Consider the following 20956-nt stretch of genomic DNA (forward strand, 5'->3'; position numbering starts at 1 on the left):
ACTGCTCATCATGGACTAATGTTATTAGTGGAGTTCCTCAGGGTTCAGTGTTGGGTTCATTGTTGCTTTCTGTATTTATAAATGATACTGATGATGGTATATCAAGCTTAATGTCCAAGTTTGCAGACGATACAAAAGGTTGGCAGGGTTGTTAAGGACACTATTGACACTATGCTGCTGCAACAGGATCTGGAAAGGTTCAGCAGATGGGCTGAGAGGTGGCAAATGAAGTTTAACATTAACAAATGTAAAGTACTACATATGGGAAACAGTAACCCCAGAGCAATGCATCAACTCTGTGGTCTACACTGACAGTGGTAGAGAATGAAAAGGACCTGGGGGTAATTGTGCAGGCAGATATGAAGTTCTCTGAGCAGTGCAGACTGGCTGCAAGAGTAGCTCATGGTGTATTGTCAATGATATATAGGATTTTTCTAGCAGGGATAAGGAGGTAATTATTCCCTTGTATAAGGCAATGGTCAGACCCCTCCTAGAGTACTGTATACAGGCCTGGAGGCCTCATTTCAAGAAGGATGTAGAGCTGCTGGAACGAGTACAGAGAAGGGCAACAAGAGTAGTGAATGGAACAAAGGGGTGCTCTTACGAAGAAAGGCCTAAGTTTTGTAAATTACAGTGTCTGGAGACTATGGGGGGGTCATGCCCCATAGTTTGCACACCACTGGCCTAATCCACAAGCACTTTGGTTTCTATGCAAATGATGATAGCACATGACAACTGCAGACAATAGATCAAGTAATTCAGCATAGTGTTCCAAGAGTAATTCCACTATCACTGTCAAAACAGAAGGTACAAGCAAATCACAAACAAAAGTTATGTGAATGAGCGAAAACATATTGCAATACAAGTAACCTTAGTCTACTGGTTTATTACAAAGAAATAAAATAACCTTAGTCCAACCTCAAACTGGCTGTTTCTGGATTGTTTAAAAAAAACCTGTCAAGCCAAAATATAAAAAAAAACAGCATAGTAAATCTTCTGTCCACTACAACAAAATACAGAACCTTTATTGTAGACAGAGACCTGCTATACCAGGAATTCCCAAAGTGGTCGGTAGAGACCCCCAGGGGTCTTTGGGAAAGTTTGAAGGGTCTTTAGTTCCTAATAAAGCCACTGGAGGTTGGCAAGATTATTTTAGGGGTCTTTAAAGAAACTGTTTCCTCACAAAGATAATTCTAGAAATCTAGAATTAGTATATGAAACAAGTTGTTAACTCGGGCAGTCAGCAAATTGGCTTAGGATGGAATCACACTACTGTCATCTCATGTGAGGTTACATGGAAATAAGTCAAACTTCAAATGTATGAGAGAAAGAGTATATTTCCTGTTTTGTTTATTGGTTGGAGACAAACTGTTATTAATGGCTGTAGTCACAAGATAACGCATTGGCCTTCAATGCCAATTCACGTCCTCAGGAGTTCCCAGTTCGAGCAGAAAATTTTGTAGGCCGTGAGTTTTCTGTCATGCTGACAGAAGAAAATAGAGGAAATGATAATAGAAACATGTCCGGTCAATAGATGCTCAAAGATGGCCAAAGGCGGAAAATAGACCAACAGTATTACAATTTACAAATTTAGAAGAGGAACAAGTCGATCATTTCAGTGTCTACAACTCAATTTCTAACAAGTTAAATTTTTAGAATTGAAGCTGTTTTTGTTATTAAATTAAATTTTTAAATTGTTTTGTATTGTGACCAAATAAATCCTTATTCCAAATTAAACTTAGAGTATTTCAACTTTCCTTAAACATACAACTAATTTTTCCTTACCGCTGACTGAATTTTGAAATTGTGTATTTTGCCCTTTTATGTCATCCTTAATTAGATTATATTGAAAATTAAATTCTACTTTATTCATCCTCTGTAAGTACATCTTAAAACTATTTTCATATTCTTCTAAGTCCTGCAGTAAATGATGGAATCCACCCTTTTCTGTTCTCTTCCAGTTTATGTCATGTATCCATCTTACTCCCTTGTTTTCTCGGCCAGGGCCGCTTTAAAGCTATGGCCAAACCAGCCATGGCCGGGGGCCTCATTTTCAGCATAAATATTTTCTGAAGTAGTGATAAAAAAATTAAAAAGGTATATATAAAGGTGCCCGAAAATTAAATATGGCCGGGGGGGAGGGGGGCCTATTTCATTCTTAATTCACCTCTGTTCTCAGCTATAAGAAAATCATTTTCTAAATCTTCAAAATCTGAAGAAGAGGTTGTGTAGTAATTCATTTCGTTTCAGCTTTCCTGAAAGAGAACAACACATATATAACATAGCATGGTAGTAATGTCTCCTACGACTGACTTCGCAGTTTACACTGAACAGTGTGTTTAGGGTCAAATGGCACAGGGGGAGTCTCCCTTCTCCGAGTGACACAATGTGAGGTGACAATCACTGAGTGCCCTTAAAAACATAAATAAATTGTTTTAGTTAGTGTCCAAGCAGATTTTTGTTCTAGTGGTCATGCTCAGTTTTTATTTAACTGCCATTGCTGCAGTCAAACTTCAGTGCTATTTCTGGTGTAATTAGATATTTTCGTTCTACAGTGTTTGGGAGTGCATTATTCATTTTGTTTTAATAGTTTCTTATTAAAATTATTTTAGTAAGAGTGAGTTGTGTTGAAATAATTTCTTACAGAAAACTCCTAATCATCGTGTCTGAGGCAAAAAAGAAGTGTCGTCAATATTTGGTAGAATATTTAAATTTCCGATTTGTGCCTTCTCCCAGTAATGAAACAAAAACCAATGTGTCTTTTATGTGAAAAAAATGTTTAGTAATGATGCTATGAAACTTTCAAAAATGAAAGAACATTTAAAAAAACAGCATAATGATAAAAGCGACAAAGACCTTGAATATTTCAAGACAATGAAGGAAAAATTTTTAAATTGTACAATGCTTAAGCGCTTTATAAAATCATCTGCAGTATTGGCAGACAGTGGTGGACTACAAGCATCATATGATATTGCTCTCCTAATTGCAAAGAAAGGAAAGCTACATACTCTTGGTGAAGAAATAATTTCATAATTCTATGAAAATAGCAAGAGTCAGTTATGAAGAAGGATGCTAATCCAGTTTTAAGGAGTATTCCACTTAGTAATAATACAGTGTAACGGAGGATTGCTGAGATGGCAAATGATGTCCAAAGAACAGTAAATTCAGAGCTGAAAGAGGTTACGTTTGCTATGCAATTAGACAAATCAACATTTGGAAGTATAAAGTATTAAAATCACCAAGGGAAGCAGAGCTACCCAATGTTCTGTGAAGTACAGTAATTAACACTTGGAAACGTTCACAGCACCAAACTAACAAGGCAAATACAGACACCCAGAGAGTAGAAATATAACCCTAAAAATCTGCATTTTTAGTGAATTGGTTTGGTCAAAAAAGGAAATTTGCATGTCTTTTCAGTTTGTTCATTATTATGTTAACCATATTTATGGTGCATTTTCTGTTCAATCTTTGTTTGCATAGATGCATCCAAGCAATAAAATCCTTTTGCTTCCTGACAGGTTATGATAGAAAATGAGTGCTTGAGAATTTCCACAGGGGATCAATGCCTCTTCAAGAAGCGGTCACTGTGGTTCCTGTAAAATTTCTTAGCATTATATTTCTTGCTAGTAGGTGTACCAATTTGCACACTGCACTTATCTATCAGTCCAGGCCTAGTATCAGCCATATAGTGCAAGGAAGCCACAGGCTTTTGCTGCACTGGCAAAAAAAAAAAAAAAAAAAAAAAAAAAAGTAGATAAGAAAATAATTATCTGCTTCCCTCCTCACATACATAACTATCCATCTGACCTTTGAATTTCTTCAAGCTCTCAACCAACTTGTTCCAGTAACCAATGGTTCAATGCTAAAAGAAAAAACTGCCTACAATCTAGTCTAAACCTGTTACCCTATAAATTTGAATTTATGGCCCAAAGTTCTGAAATTCTTTATAACAATGAGAATTTCACTTTCCTTCATTTAACTAACCCTTCTCACAGCCTTATAAACCTCCGATCCCAAGTTTGGGACCTGATTAGCCCACATAACAAATCTTTCCTCATATGGTCACCCTTTTGCCAATCTCATCATGCAAGTTGCCCATCTTTAGACTCCTTCAAGAAACTTTTTTTTTCAGAGGTTTACATACTTGAACACAGTATTCTGAATCACAATTGCCTTGTAGAGTGAGATTATGACCTCCCTAATGCTACACAATATTGTGCAAGATATTGACAGTGAACTTTGTGAACTTTCCTGGCAGCCTATATTTACACTCTTCAGAAAACTTTATATCTGTCCATATTGTAACTCCAAGATCCCTTACTCCCACTATTTTTCATTTAACCCTCACCAAGTATATAAGTTTGGGGGGGGGGGTTTCTGTTCCCCAAGTGTAAGACTTTGCATTTTGCTGCATTAAAACATAGCTACCACTTTTCTGACCATTCTTGAAACCTATTCAAGTCATTCTGAAGGCATGCTGCTTGGCATGGATCATTAACAACTCTCCCAATCTTTATGTAACCTGCAAATTTTGATATCACTCCCTTTATCCCTTTAATGTAGTTTATGAAAATGAGAAATAACAGTGGTCCAAGAACTGATCCTTGGGTGACCCAACTTCTGAAATTAAATCAATCTGAAGAAAATCCATTAATCACAACCTTGTGTTTATTTGGATATTATATTTAATATTTATAAATTGCTATTAAGTAATTTGATTTTTTTTTATTTTTGGCTTGCATACAGATAGTTGCCATCCCTTCAGCATTACTTGTTGCAATTCCTATATGTGGTACAATAGTGTCAAAAAGTTCTCAATGCTTATGTCTTACTCTTATAAAGAATTTTAAAAAAATTTCTTAAGGTAACCTTTCAATAAGAAGTTTACTTTAATAGCTAGGACTACACACAGTCAGTCAATCTTTTAACAGGTTACTCTTAACTAGCATTAACATTCAAATTTAGTTATTTGAATATTTATTCAGTTGACATGATTTCCACATACAATTTATGTCTATATTAATTTGATGGGGAGAGGAAGAGATTAAAAAAAAAAAAACTTACAGAACTGCCGGCAATTTCTGTTACAAGCTGAAAAGCTGTTTTGTCAGTTACAATTTTTACAGCAGACTGGCTTGAATGAGACTTCATGGTTATAGGAATGACTAGTAGGCTGCTTGTGTTAAATAGACGTCAGAAGATTCCAGGAAATGGGTCCAAGTCTGAAAAATAGGATCCAAAATATTAGGCTTCATTCAAATTTTTGTTTGCTTATTATAATAGTTTAGAAATGATATTTTTACAATCTTTAAAAAAGCAAGTGACATTGCAACACAGACTATAATAATAGGTACGAACCTCTATTTCAAAGTTGCACTACATAATGAACACTATTTCAAAACAATTTCTCAACTAAATATGCTTTGAACAAGCTTAAAGATCAGGATCTACTAAATTAGGGACACTAAGTAACCAGGTTATGAATGGTTGACTATTGACCTTAAAAAAATATAAATCAACTACCACTCTTCATACACCTATTTCAAACAAACCTTATTAGGTTCCCAACAGTGAAGAGCTAGCCAAAACAAAAAGACCCAATGAACAGCCATTCTTACACATCCTTAAAAATACTTCATTTCAACTGCAGGTAAACTGCATGCTACAATAAGTTGGGGGGGGGGGTACAAAATTAAACAAAAACTACACAAAGTTTTCAGAAAATTGAAAACAGCAGCAGCATGTTATGCTTTTTTTTTATATCATTGTCTAATTGTTTCCTTGAAATATGCAAATCTCTTTCCCAGACAGCCACTTGAGAAAACTGTATCATAACTAATCCAACTTTAGGAATAATTATACTCTTCAAGGAAATATCTTAGGAATAATTTCAGCAAACAAATACAAGGGTGGAAGTAATGATCAAATTAAAATAATCGGAATGTTTGCGATTCCTTTTTTTTCCGGGTCTCAAAATAGAGGGTCAATCCCAGTAGTATGCCAGTTCTTGGATGACAGCATGTTATACATTTTAATTTGAAAGAGTTGTCAAGAATTTAAATTGTGGTTTTTCTATTAATTTAATCAGTATGTAAGAATGGTATATACTGCATTAGCTGGAGGACAATGCATGAATATCAAATCATGATCCCTTCAAAGGGAACACAGTTGGAGATGCCTCTCATTTCACTCTACAACATGAATGGAATATTCTCAAAGCTGTAGAAAAAGACTACAAGATCAAAATGGCAGCAAAACATATGATGGAAGGAGTATCTTGGGCTGAGAGAGGAGTGAAGAGGAGAAATTCTTTGGACAATGCAATACAAGGTGCCCTCCACTAGAAACTATATGGTCATACTCCTTAGTCATTCCAATTCCCAGAATTTTTAGGTAATGTGTAAATTTTTAGTGGAGCCACAAAAGAAAGTGCAACCACAGGAATCACTCTTGCCCCTTTTTAGTGTTACAGTGAATCTTCCTGACAGCCATTCTTTCACTTACCTTGATTACTCTTACAATACGAGCACAATCATGTCACCTCCAATTAATTTTAAATTTTATTAGGATAAAATATTCCTTAAATGAAGCAAAATAACCAAAAATATTCCACATTCAGAAACCCATGAGAAAAATCAATAGTATGTTTTGCTCCTTATCAATACTTATTGATCATCTCTCTGCATCAGAACTCATGATCCAGGGATTAATTAAGAGTGAAAGTTTACCAATCCAGAGGCTGTAGGTTCAAATTTTACATATGCTATCTAATTTTTCTACATTTTTATTTTATCATTTTTCTTTTCTTTACATTCATACTAAACTGATTCATCATAAAAGCAAAAGAATAATGAACTATGTATTATAATTACCCAATGCAAAACTACAAATTCTGGTTCCAACCCTGTAAAACTAGTTGGGCAAAAGCCACTGCTTCCTTACAACACAGCACTAATACCTGACCCCCCCCACACATTGGCAGACCTGGCAGTTTCATTACAGTGCTGTAACTTGTCCCTACATGCATTAAGTAATAAAGAATTATATGCACATGGTTACAGGCATGAAGTATCAAACTATGAGAAGTAAGCTCTGTATAACTGTCACAACATTCTTATAACAAATTTGTTCAGAAATATTAAATAAATAAAAAAAAATTATATACACCACAGAGCAGAAGTTAGCCTGAACCTGCAGCCTTGGGGTTATGGATCTTTCTTCCAAGCAAGAAGTACCAATAACCACACAACATCCAGCAGTGATAAGGACAGGTAAAAACTTCCCTAAATTTTTTCAGTTTCTAAATATGAGACAATACTGCTGGTCATTTTGCTTCAAGAAGTATTACCATTTAGATTTTGATTCTTATTTCTAAATTTAGTCTAATCAAACTGTTTTTTTTTTTTCCTCAATGGGAAAATTGTTCCACACCCTCAGGTCTAAAAATTTGAATATCATACTTCTGAAATCAACCTAAAACAATTTTCTCTGAAGGGGAGAGGGAAAAAATATGCAACAAACAGTTGTGCATTTTCAGTACAATTTTTGCTATGTAGAACTGCTAGCTACATGAGGGCAGTTTGTGTCACCTCTACTCTGCTAGAACTGTTGTGATTGTTCTGTTTTGTTTAAATATATATCAGCTGGTCAAATTAGAGATTATATACACAAAAAATGAACCACAAACATTAAGTCACAATTTGACCAATGGGGACCAGGCTGAATATGAAGCAATGATTAAGGGCTTGAAATATATCATTTAAAGCTATCAGTTTTTCCCCCTTTTAGATATTTGAGTAGGCTTGGTCAGAAATTAATTCCTGTATAAATTCTTGTGTATAATTTGAACTGGATATACAAAATGCACAGACAAATATATGGACTAGTGTTGGTTTTCAGAAAGAAAACCAACACTATTTCAGTTATTAGATACATGGATGATACAAAAGCCCTCTGTCCTGTATTCTTAAGTATTAAATTTAAGGCAATGTTCAGGTCTTCTTAGTACCAATTTACAATTGTGGTGCCATTGGAACAATGTGTTGTTTGCACCAGCTGAAAACTTGCATGAAAACGTACTTCTCAGTTGACGTAGACCAAAAGACATGTCCCATAACACTGCTAAGAGAGACTGATAAGAGAATCTTAGTTTCCTCGGTCTGAAGGATTTCAAGTGAGAAGTCCATTGACCTTAAAGGCTCAAGTAACAGAGTTTTTAATGGTTCAAGTAAAATTCAATACAAAATTTAAATTCAACACTTTGGTTAGGTGTCTCCACATTTCTGAAAACTTCTAAATCTTCAATGTTGTTGTTATTTGGTTTTTAGGAGCATTAGCAACTAAGGCCATATTGCTCCGGGATATGCGGTGGTCATTCCCTGACCTTGCCGCATCCTCCGTATTTGGTGGTGATGGGCTCGAACCCCGGTCTAATCAAGAAGCGTGTGCTACGCACTGCTGCTCCTTCCCACCTGGCTACGGAGGTGCAAATCTTCAATGTAATATCCTTTAGCAATTACATGAATAAATAGTAGTCATTTCAAAATCACTGCAGGTGCCAAATTTATGCAATGTTCCAAACACAAATTTATGTTTTACATATTTCTTGATACTAGTCCATAGTATAATACAGTAATAGGCATTTAATTTAAGGTGATTCAGTTGCTGAAATCATATCTCACTATTTTACTCTTCATATTTAAAAAAAAAAAAATACTGGACAATCAAAACACTCATACTGCAGGTGAGATTCAAACCTCAACTTTTATTACTTTGGTAATCACCACCCATTAGACCATTCTGGTAGTACAAGTTAACAATTTGGTTTAATTGCTGGAAACCATGTTCTGTGTAGACTACAGGGATAAGAGCTATTATATGATCTAAATAAAATTACCCCAAAATCTTAGGCTGTATACATAACCTAAAAAAAAAAAAAAAAAATGTTCAAGGATGTCAGATTGATGAGGCTGAGTGCAAATCAGTTTCAGAAATAAATCTAATTGTTACATTATTACTAAAAACTTATGGCATATATTAAATGGTTACTCACATGGCTAACACAAGTTTCAGCCTATCCAAAACTCTCAGCTGTTATCCCAAGGCGGACCTCCTTCACACTCGTGTGTCAAAAGCAAGTATCTGACTACAGACGCGCACTGAAAATCAACGGCGAGCCTTCCCTACAAAGATAGAAAAGAAAAATTTATACAGTAAATGTTCAATGTATTCCTGTGATTAGAAAAACTTGCACATTAACATTTTATAAAATTAATACGATTAAACTATAAGCATATATACATGTTTATATATTATTACACTAATCAGTAAAATATTTGCAAGTTATGACCATGGCTTTCGAACTTCTTGGTATTAAAATTCAAAGTACCCCACACAATGTCGTTATTCCAGTCTGAAATCAATCACTAACAATGCCGCAAATACCAGATGATTTTCAAGCAATGATGTTGTTTCCAGACAGGACAGTTAATGAAAAGATTAAAGGCAACTGCAAAAAACTCCTAGAAAAATAAGGGAAGCTGGGCTGAGAAGTGAAAATTGAGGTTTAAAACTGATATATGCAAGGTACTGGCATATGGGTGGCAGTAAAATACCAATTAGATCATAGAGAAAAGAGATCTAGAAGTTGTTTGGTTTTTAGGAGCATTAGCAACTAAGGCCATATTGCTCCAGGGATATGCGGTGGTCATTCCCTGACCTTTCCGCATCCTCTATATTTGGTGGTGACGGGCTCGAACCCCGGTCTAATCAAGAAGTGTGTGTTACACACTGCTGCTCCTTCCCACCTGGCCACAGAGGCGCCAGATCTAGAAGTGCCATCCAACACGAAGTTTTCTGAGCAGTGCAGACAAGCTGTTAGGACAACTCATGGGATTTTTATCAATTATATACAGGAATTTTGCCAATAGGGACAAGGAAATGATTATCCCACTGTATAAGGCAATCATTCAGCAACATCTTGTATACAGGTCTGGAAATTTTTAAAAAGGATGTTGATGCAAAAAACAGCAACCAGATTAGTTATGGTCACTCTTACGATGAAAAAGATCCCAGTTCTGCAAATTACTGTACTTGCAAACTAGGCAATTGTGAGGAAACCTAACTTCTGCCAGATTTCCTCACAGGTGACTAGTTAGTTATTTTGTTTTTAGGAGCATTAGCAACTAAGGCCATATTGCTCCGGTGATATGCGGTGGTCATTCCCTGACCTTTCCGCATCCTCCGTATTTGGTGGTCACAGGTTCGAACCCCAGTCTAATCAAGAAGCGTGTGCTACGCACTGCTGCTCCTGCCCACCTGGCTACGGAGGCGTCACGTGACTAGTTTAAGGTTTTAAATGGATTTAGTAAACTCAATGCTGATTGGTATTCTTACTCTTTTCTCTGACAAGACCCATAAGGATACGGACTTAAATTGAAAAATGACTGCAGGGTGGATAAATTGCTTTCAGCTAGAGTTTATAATTGTTGACAAACAACATGGGCGTCATGGAAGTGAGAAGTTTTAATAAATTTAGGGAAGGATTAGACAAATTGTTGGGGGGGGGGGGGGGAACAGACAGATGAGTTGGACTTTTTTTGGCTGATACTGTACAAACTTAATCCTACAGAGTACTAAGTTCAAGAATAATACACTCCAATGTGAAGAAGTAAATTGCATTTAGTACCTAATAATAAAATTAATTTTTCTTAAGCCACTTTGCTCAATCAACCGCCTTTAACCAGCAGTGGCTGATTACTGGAACAAACTTCCATCCAATGCTGTGAAAATGGATAGTTTATATAGCTTATAATAAATTCAAGGAACTTGACAAACCACTGGACAGGATGGATAGGTGAAACTGGAAGGGTTTTTTTTTTTTTTTTTTTAACTGATGCTGTATAAGCTTGGTTTCTTGCATCATTTGCCACTACCAATATTGTATAGCCACGAGACAGTTTTCAACTAACTAATAACAGCTAATAAATATTAGTTTATTCAGCACAACAGATTCAAAATACCACGGGAAGAAGCATCTCTTGTAATCTTTTAGATGACAGACCAGATTATACTAATAAGACCAGCTATGTTTTTCTAATGACAATCAATGTTAACCTACTCTTCTCTCTCCATAGTGCATTGCAACACCAATTTCCTACCTTGCATTACATAATTAGCAATTAGCCACTATCACAGGGATAGGAGAGTCTAGAATTCCCCTCCACAAGTATGGCAGATTTAATTCCAGCACCTAGATCAACAAATTCACTGATTCATTTCAGACTATTTTGTAAGGGAAAAAAAGTATTAAAATGAAAAAAATGCTAAAATAATCAAAACAAGTGTTTTACTCAGCCAGAAAAACAAGTTGCTGTGGATTTCAGAGACTGCTGGGAGTCATAGCGGAACAAGTAACGACATGGGCTGTGTTAGGGTAGCTAAAAAAAAGAACAGGTGCATTTATACTTGCATGTACAATGCTAGGAATTTAGTAAATAAATTTGATGAATTTGAAGTGTTGGGCAAAACATCAAAGGCAGATATTGTTGAGATATCAGAGACATGGTTTCACACAGAATTAAGGAATGCAGAATTGTAATTTTGGGAGTACAATGTGTACAGAAAGGATAGGAGGTGTTATGCAGTTAATTAAGAAAAACAAAAAATCTAGAGAAGTGCGTCTAGTTCCAATGAGTAGACAGTGCAATGTTGAGTCAGTTTGGTGTGACATAAGCACAGAGAAAGCAAAACTGAGAGCAGGATTGTGTTATAGGCCTAATGACTCTGATGAGTATAATGAACAACTACAGAGAAATAAGAGTGGTCCAGAAATCAGATTGTCTTATAATGGGGGATTTTAACTTCCCAGATATTGACTGGGAAGTCTGGGTTGGTCACTTGCACACTAACAAGGCTTTTTGCATTTATTGGATGCTTGTTTTTTTTCTACAGCAGCATGTTAAGGCAACCAGAGGGAGCAATACTCTTCATCTGATTATCAGTAGTGATTCTTCATGCATTACAACTGCAAATAAAGAAACCAATTAGGTGGCAGTGATCGTTGTATGGACATGATATTTACTCAAAGATGTAACTAACATCAGGGGTAAAAGGGAAGGGTATTTGCTTTTGTAAAGGTGACTACAATGGCCTGAGACAGTTTTTAAAGTCTATACAGTGGAACCAACTGATGATGTAACCAACAGCAAATTCTAAATGGGAAGCAGTCAAGGAAGTGATCTTCCTTGACTGCTTCCCAATTAAGAAATACTGTTCAAGGTTTAGACCTAAAAGAATGTTAGGTGAACTAATGAGACTCGTGGCAGAGAAGAAAAAACAAATGGGATGCACATAAATCATTAGGCTACACAGAAACCCATGGTAGATATGGCTGGTGTGTAAACAAGTCACCAAGGAGGTTAGACAGATTACGAGAAATCTCTGACAAAGGATGCAAAGAAAAACAGCACAGTTCTTTACTTATGAAAACTCTAAAAGGAAGGGGGTGAATCAGATTGGTCCACTTGATATCAATGGTTCAAATGTTGAGGACCCAGCTCGAGTAGCTGACAAACTGAATGAGTAACTTGCATTTACTTCCACACATGAGTTATTCAGGATGGGAATGCCAGAAGTTTATCAAACTCTGGTAGGGAGCTAAATGATTTTGTAATAACTGAGAGCAAAGTGGAGGAGAAGTTGTTGAAGTTAAACATAAGGCATCTGGGGTGGATGGAATCTACTCAGTTAGATTAAAGGAAGTAAGCAAAGCCGTAGCCATAATTATGAGAGCTTCCTTGGACTCGGCAGAAGTCCCCATGGACTGGAGATGTGAAAATGTGACTCCAATTCACAAAGTGGGATCAAAAGGTGACAAGTAATTACAGACCTATTAGTTTATCTTCTGTTTCTGAGAAATTAATGGAGGCACTGGTTAAAGAAGCACTACAGGATCATCTAGACAAGACTACAGTTATAGTTCAGACAGCATGGGTTTGTTAAGGAAAAGTCTTGTCTGACCAATCTGATTGGATACTACAATGAGGTCACAAAGGAACTGTGTGCAAAAAATAATTTTGATATCATACTGATTTCAGGAAATATTTTACTGTTACACATGGAAAACTATATACAAGTTGGAGCAGTATGGCATTAAAGGCAAGTTACTGCTATGGATAAAAGGATGGTTGAGTGGGAGAAGACAGAATGGTAATCAATGGACACTGCTCTTTGTGGTTTAATGTTATTAGTGGTGCCCCCCAGGGGTTCGTGTTGGGCCAATTGTTGTTTTCTGTATTTATCAATGATATTGATGAAGGTATATCAGGCTTAATGTCCAAGTTTTCAGATGATGCAAAGGTTGGCAGGGTTGTTAATGACAGTATACTGCTGCAACAGGATCTAGAAAAGTTGAGCAGATTGGCTGAGAGGTGGCAACTGAAGTTTAACATCGACAAATGTAAAGTACTGCATATGGGTAGCAGTAATCCCAGAGTAACGTATGAACTGTGTGGTAGAGAATGAAAAAAAATACTGATGGAAGGGTAATTGTGCAGTCAGATATGAAGTTTTCTGAGCACTGCAAACAGTCTATTAGAATAGCTCATGATGTCTTATAAATGATATACAGGAATTTTTTTAACAGGGATAAGGAGGTGATTATCCCCTTCTATAAAGCAATGGTCAGACCACACCTCAAGTACTGTACACAAGTCTGGCAGCCTCATTTTAGGAAGGACAGAGCTTCTAGAATGAGTACAGAGAAGGGCAATGAGAATGGTGAATGGAACAAAGGGTTGCTCTTACAAAGAAAGACTTATGTTCTGCAAATTGCAGTGTCTGGAGACTAGGCACCTGCAAGGTGATCTCATTGAGGTGTATAAGGCCCTGAATGGGTTGAGAAAGCTCAATGCTGATGGGATTCTTCTTCTTGCCTAGATTAGTTGCCTGAGTAGACAAATTCAAAATGAAGAAAGACAGTTGTAGAATAGATGTGCAGAAATTTGCCTTTAACCAGCAGATGGTAGATTGCTAGAACAAACTTTCATCTGTAGTTGTAAATGTTGACAGCTTAAATAAATTCAAGTAGAACTACACAAACATTTGGAGTTAATAGATGGATGAAATGGGAAGGGTTTTTTTTTTTTTGGCTGATGCTACATAAGCTTGCTTTCTTGCATCATATGCCTCTGCTAATGCTACTCTCATTTCAGAGAAATTTATTTTATATTTGATGAAGGCATTTATCGGTCAATTCCTTAGTGTATAAATAGCATTCTTTTAATATATAAACAGCAAGGAAAACAATAATAAGTGGCACTGAATAACTTAATACAGTAATACCCCGAAGTTATGCGATAGGTGGGTCCGACGAAAATCGCTTAAGTTGAATTCACGTAAGTCGGGGTACAACTTAGCATATAAATACATATAAATTTTGTTTAATTGGGACAAAGGACTAACAAAAACACTAGTTTAAAAGAAAAATATTTAGTAAAATTGCAGTTATTTATACATATTAATACAAATTATGTATTAAAAAAATGAGTTACGTAAAAAGTTATTATTTCGATGTCGATGGCTTCATAAAATCTAATAAATTCGTCTGACGACACAGCGATTTTTTTTCATGCAGAATTTCTTCGTAGCAAGCTAATAATTTTTTATTCCTTGCTTTGTAGCTATAACGCATTCTTCATTGGAGTCGATGTTTTCTAAAATTTTTAAGCCCTTTTCAATTGAGCTGAGACCTTCTGTCAAGCTTGCAATTGTCATGTGCTTTTCTGGTGGAACTGGGTCTGAAGTGTTGGATAATTCAGTGACATTTTGCTCATGCATCTCTATGAGCTCATTTATTGTCAGCTCCTCACTATGTAAATCCAACAGCTCGTTGACAGCATCACCATTGACTTCCAAATCTAATTGCCTGGCAAGATTAACAACTTCTATCATATGAGCGACATGATCAGTTTCTGGCATTGTTTTAGTCTCGTTTTTGAAAAATAAAAATGGACAAAGTTTCTTCCAGACACTATTCAATGTTTTTTTGTGAATTTCATCCCAAGATTCTTCAATGATTCTTACAGCATCTAAAACATTGAATTGTTTCCAAAAGTCTTTAACAGACATCTCACTATTTTGTCTCATAGCTTCATTCAGATGTGCAAACGAATGCCTTGTGTAGTAGGCCTTGAATGTTTTGATGACTCCATGGTCCATCAGTTGAAGCAAGCTGGATGTGTTTGGGGGCAAAAATACAACTTTCACACGTCAGTCGAAATTAATTAGGATGGCAGGAGGGTGACCGGGTGCATTGTTAATAAGAAGGATCAATTTAAATGGAATCTGTTTAGACTTGCAATAACATTCGACTTCGGGTATGAAACGGAAGCTGTCACCCAAGCTTTATGATTTGACTTCCAAATCACTGGTAAGCTAATTTTAGATATATTTTTTAAAACTCTTGGGTTTTCTGAGTGATAAATTAAGAGAGGTTTTAACTTGCAGTCACCAGGTGCATTCCCGCCGACCATCATTGTCAATCAGTCTTTGGAAACCTTAAAGCCTGGAAAGTTTTTTTTTATTCATGAAAACGATGTAATTTCCGACAAAAGTTGAGCGCGAATTCGAACTCACACATAAATATGACAAGGTACAAGGTATTCGTGTAATGATTGCAGCCTCCAGGGTTTCCCCTATATACCGCTGTATCTTCTGTAGTTTATTTATAGCCGGCAAGTGTGTATAAATGTATGTGTGTATGTTTTAGTGTAGGTTCTGATGGGTGTTGTTTGCCGGCCCTGGAGACTTTGCAGCCTGGAGGCAGGAGGGGAAGCCACCTGCGTCCAGACTCCCATACCATGCCACGAGGAGGCGCTTCAGGGGTTAGTAACCGCAAAGAGGGTTTCCAACCAGTGGTAAACCCGTGAAAGTTATGCGAAGGAGAAGTAGGACAAAGAAAGAAGAGAGATAGTCTCTTCTTTCTGAGAGAAAAGAGATAAGAAAGGAGCAGAAAACGGTTGGAATGAATTAACAACTAAGAACAGAGAGGAAAGTTAGGTTTTCTCCGACTGGAAGAGGAGCCCAACCTCAGCCAGCCAGAGAAAGGAAAACTCAAGAAACAAATTTAATTGTCTGAGACACCAAGAAAATAACTTAACTTAGCATCTAATTACAAAATTTTCCAAAAATTTACAGTGAGAAGACAAGACTTCTGAGAAGCCCAGAAGAACTTGTCTGAACAATAGTTGGTAAGAGTTTTAAACAGTTACACTAAATAACAAGCAATCTAATAACCTTCAGTGATTTAGTTAGAACTGCATCTCTAGTATCTTAACACACAATGAGGAAAACTTGAGATTTAACAAGGCTATTAACTCCGAGAGTCATAATAAAATTAAGATCACAATTACATAAAAAGAGGAAGTTGTAATTCTAAACAATAATTTTTTTTTTTTTTAATCCAAAAATATGACAGTTGGAATGCAAATTCTTGTATACATGTGCAGCTCATGCGGCAGCAAAGTTGAATTTTGTTTATCTTTCGCTGCATGTTTGTACCGCTGTCGCACCGTATATCGATAGCATATGAAAAATGACTTTCAAGATAGTGGGCGGCAGTGTTGCCAAACAAAAAAATTAAGAACCACGTAACTCCAAGTTCACGTAAGTCGGGGTATTACTGTATTTAAAAATGAATTATGATTAATGGATATGCTTATAAAGGAATTTTTTTTGGCAACAAAAGCAATTTATGTCTGTTTACTGTTTCCGTTCTGCATTCAAAATAGAGATTGGGGTTCAAGTGCCATCACTGATGGCTGCTCCAACTGGTCTGTAGTTGATCTGAGATAGAGGACTAGCAAATACAACATCTGGATAGTGTTGCTAGCAGATTCTGATAGTAACAAATGATACAAGAAAAAAAAAAGCTCATTAAACATTCTTTGTATATGCTGCAGCAGTCACCATGCAAAGGAGAGAGAGAATAGAGAAGGCAAGCAAGTATAGGTATTTTGGAAGCCTAATAGTAAATATGATAAAAGATATCTGGAAGAGCAGAAATTGTTTTAAGGAAAAGACTAGCACAATGTCTGGTATGAAGTGTGGTGCAGAGACATGAACATTGAGAATGGAAGATATTAAAAGACCAAACAGTTTTGGCATTAGGTAAAGAGTGATAAAATGATAACTGCGACTCATGACAACATGTAGACAATTTTACTGGTGACTATATCTTGTCATTCAGAAATCATTAAAAATATAATGTCTGTTATTCAAATTGCTCTCTTAAATCATTTATTGAAGAGAGCAAGCTACTTTTCTTAAAAGATTCTTCAATAATTCTTACAATGTTTTAAAACTTCAAAATTTTCCATTTAAATGTGTAAAGTCATTTAAAAAAATTACAGAAAATTGCTCAGATTTGATTTTGTACGTAGTTGATAAGTACAAATCATCTGCCAACCCATACAGCAATGCAGTTTGTGTCCAGTTTTCTGACTACAATACTATATTGCATGTGTCAGTGATATTGTTTGCATATTCTTGAAGAGTGACCAAGACACTTGTGGAGGTTAAATGGACGAGGCTAATAGAAACAAGTGTGAAGTGAGTTTTACAGTTATAAATGCTGTCAGATTATGGCTAAACAGTACTACAAATGAAAATTCAATCCTCAAACTAGATTCCATATATAGGTAAAAATACTATACTATAAGTAAAAAAATACTATAGGTAAAAAATCAAAATCTTTTTTCCAGACTAGCTAATGCTGGTCTGGAAACAAAAGAAATGCTGCAGAATGGATGGTTGAAGTTCTTTTCATTTGAAAGATTTAAAGTAAGATGATTTTTTTTATTAGATTATTTTTTGTGACAGCTATTTCAGACATGTTTTACAGTACAGCAGAAGCCCAATAATCCAGTTTGTTTACTCAGAGTTCCCCCATCCACAAAATAAAACTTTAGTTTCAGCATTTTTCTTCCACATAAGAAAAAAGAAATGAACAATATTGACCTAAAAAATCAATGTTACTGTTTAAATATTAATAAAGCAAAAGTTAGTCGATAAAACAAATTAGTGAATTAAGAATTTTACGTATTTAGAAGCAAATAGAAATTTCATAAATAACCCTATAGTCTACACCAGCGGTTTGCCCACCAGAGGGGTCATGGGATAAATTATAAATTAAAGGGGCTGTTGCAATTTTTAAATAAAATTAGTTGTGTACATAAAAGCTAAAAACCTGTTAAAATTACTTTTTCAATACTGTAAGTGTAGATACTCTAAGTCAGATACGAATGAACCCTATTGCCACTATTTTTTAGGGCGATTTCATGTGTGATGCAGGTGGCTTTCTTACTTATTTTTCTTTTTGGTAATACACTCACTGGCTATGGACACAGAAAGCAGCTGACTAGTGTGAATTCTCAGTACGTATTAATACTGCTCACTACTACTCAATTGCTGAACCGTAATCCCTTTAGCTCTTATTTTGTGCTTCCTACAGCAAAAATTTCTGAACTTGCTAATATACAATGGCAGTAAATAGCAAGTGTGTTGCATGCACACTTTATTCTGCTTCGTAATTCGGTGCTTTCACAAACTCTGATGTGTTTTTCATTCTTCTGCTACTTTTTGTATTATAGTTTTCTTTAAGAAAAAAATTTTTTATATATTTTACCATGGACAACTGGGTAATCAGAACAAAATGGTCCAGGAGTGACAAAAATGTTACTACAGATACTTCACAAGCTGAGTGTAAAAAATGTATCATTTGAAAATTTGGACACGAACGTATTTCAAGTGACGTGCAACCAATTTCTGGTAAAGAGCCATCATCTTCCAAATCAAAAAGAAATGGGAAAAAAAAAAAAAATAGAAAATATCAAGAATTTATGAAATATGGCTTCACTTAAGTGTTGATGACGAGCAAAGTCATTTGTGCGCAATGTTATGAAAAACTGACTAACGAAAGCATGAAATCTATTAAATTAACAAGACATTTACATGCAAAACATCCAGAGCTGATGAAAAAAACTATCCTTTTTCAAAAGACATGTCAACACCATACAAGGTCTGAAATCTTTTATGAAGAAACATATGGCGGTTTCCTTGTAAAGCTTTATGAGCATCGTTGGAAGTTTCATATTTAATAGGAAAACATTTGAAATCACATACTCATACTATTACTGAATCTCTTGTTCTCCCTGCTGCTATAAAAATTATTTCAATTATGCATGGAGAAAAGTACAGCAACGATTTAAATACCATTCCTCTATCCAGAGACAGTCTTGCAGCGTATTTCAGTTATAGAGGATAACATAAAACTCAGTTTATTAAAATCAATTGAAAGTCCAATTTTTGCAATACATTTAGATGAATTCAGTTATTTAAAACCTTGCTCAACTTATTGTATATATGAGATATTGCTATGAGGGAGATATTTTAGAGAATTTTCTATTTTGCAAAGCTATGGAAGGAAGAATAATGGGCAAGAAGATTTTTGATGTTATAAATATTTTCTTTCAAACAAATACTCTAACATGGAACAACTGCTTTGTGATTTGTACTGGTGGTGCGGCTGCATTAACAGGATAAAATAAAGGTTTAAAAGGCAAAATAGAGGAAACTGCTCCAAATATAGTTTGGAATCATTGCATTATACAGTACATAGAAAACACTAGTGGCAAAGGAAATGAAATGGAAACACATTGTATCTTTCAAAACTTTGTGCAAACTGATTTGCACAAAGTTTTGAAAGATGCAATGTGTGATTAAACCTTATTAAAAAGTAGAAGCATAAATAGACTTAACAATGCTTTGTAATGAAATGGGATGAAACGCTTCTTTTATACAGGGTGTTTCAAAAGTGATGGTCAATTATTTAAAGGTGAACTATACAGACTACAATATGCAAAAAAAAAAAAAGCCTAGTAAACATGGGTCTTGAGTGAATCGTTTGAGATATTGCACATTTCTAGTTGGGATCCACCAATGACAAGGTGAACTGTACAGAATTGGGATCCACCACTGACTTGTTTGTTTAGGTTATGTTCATTCTCTCTCTTTCCCCTTCTCAATGCTCTGAGACATAGCAGGCATACTAGTACTTGTCAAAGGATAGTCAACATGGAAAGAGGTTACAGCAATGAAGATTATGCAGACATGCACCATCTATGGTAAAGTCACCAGCAGTGCACGCAAGACTGCAAGTTTGTACCAGGAAGCATTTCCCCGGCCGAAAATAGCCCAACAGGTGCACATTCATCAACACAGAGAACATGGGCGTTTTGCACATGGAGTACAAGCAGGTAGGCTCAGTAGCATAACACCTGATGTTGAGGAAAGGGTGTTAGAAAGAATAGAAAATCCAGGAATTTTGACAAGGAGGGTTTGCTCTGCAAGAGCATGTACTGAGTCACAGCAGTGTGTGCGGCAAATTTTACATCGCCAATTACTGTATCCCTACCATATCCAATGTGTACAAGGTATCAGCAATAAAGACTATCCTCCCAGACTGCTCCCATAGTTGGTGGCAGATCTTAAAAGAAAATGTGCATTATCTCGAAAATGGTTCATTTGCGGCCCAATGTTTACTGAAACTTTTTTGCTTATTTTAGATTGTACTTTTCACCTTTAAATTATTGACCATTTTTGAAACACCATGTATACAAAAGTGGGATGGTTGTCCAGCGGTTAAGTTACAAAAAGAAAGAATTGAAGTTTTGTTTTTATCAGATGAAAATCAGAACCTTGCTCAATTGTTTACAAATCAGAAATGGCTTGGAAAACTTAGTTCCCTTGCTGATATTTGAAAAACTTAATGATTTAAATTTAAGTCTTCAAGGACAGGGAGTAAATACATATATTAATAGTTTCTATTTTATCACTCTGATAAAATCAACTTTCAAAGTGAAGCTTAATTTTTGGAAAACTGAATTTGAGCATGATA

General features: G+C 35.7%; 1 protein-coding gene across 1 annotated transcript in view; it reads right to left on the reverse strand.

Annotated features, from left to right (window-relative positions):
* LOC150087545 (ornithine decarboxylase-like) overlaps positions 1-20956 on the reverse strand; it is a 94532-nt gene that overhangs the window by 51959 nt on the left and 21617 nt on the right. Inside the window, exons 2-3 of the mRNA XM_090371249.1 lie at positions 9053-9182; positions 5065-5222 (exon numbers count right to left, since the gene is read on the reverse strand). Of these exons, the coding sequence (XP_090227375.1) occupies positions 5065-5151 (87 nt within the window). The 5' untranslated portion in view covers positions 5152-5222; positions 9053-9182. The remainder of the gene's footprint in view (positions 1-5064; positions 5223-9052; positions 9183-20956) is intronic.

This window comes from Mastigoproctus giganteus, chromosome 4, assembly GCF_048544385.1.
Source record: "Mastigoproctus giganteus isolate SK-2022 chromosome 4, ASM4854438v1, whole genome shotgun sequence".
Taxonomy (NCBI): domain Eukaryota; kingdom Metazoa; phylum Arthropoda; class Arachnida; order Uropygi; family Thelyphonidae; genus Mastigoproctus; species Mastigoproctus giganteus.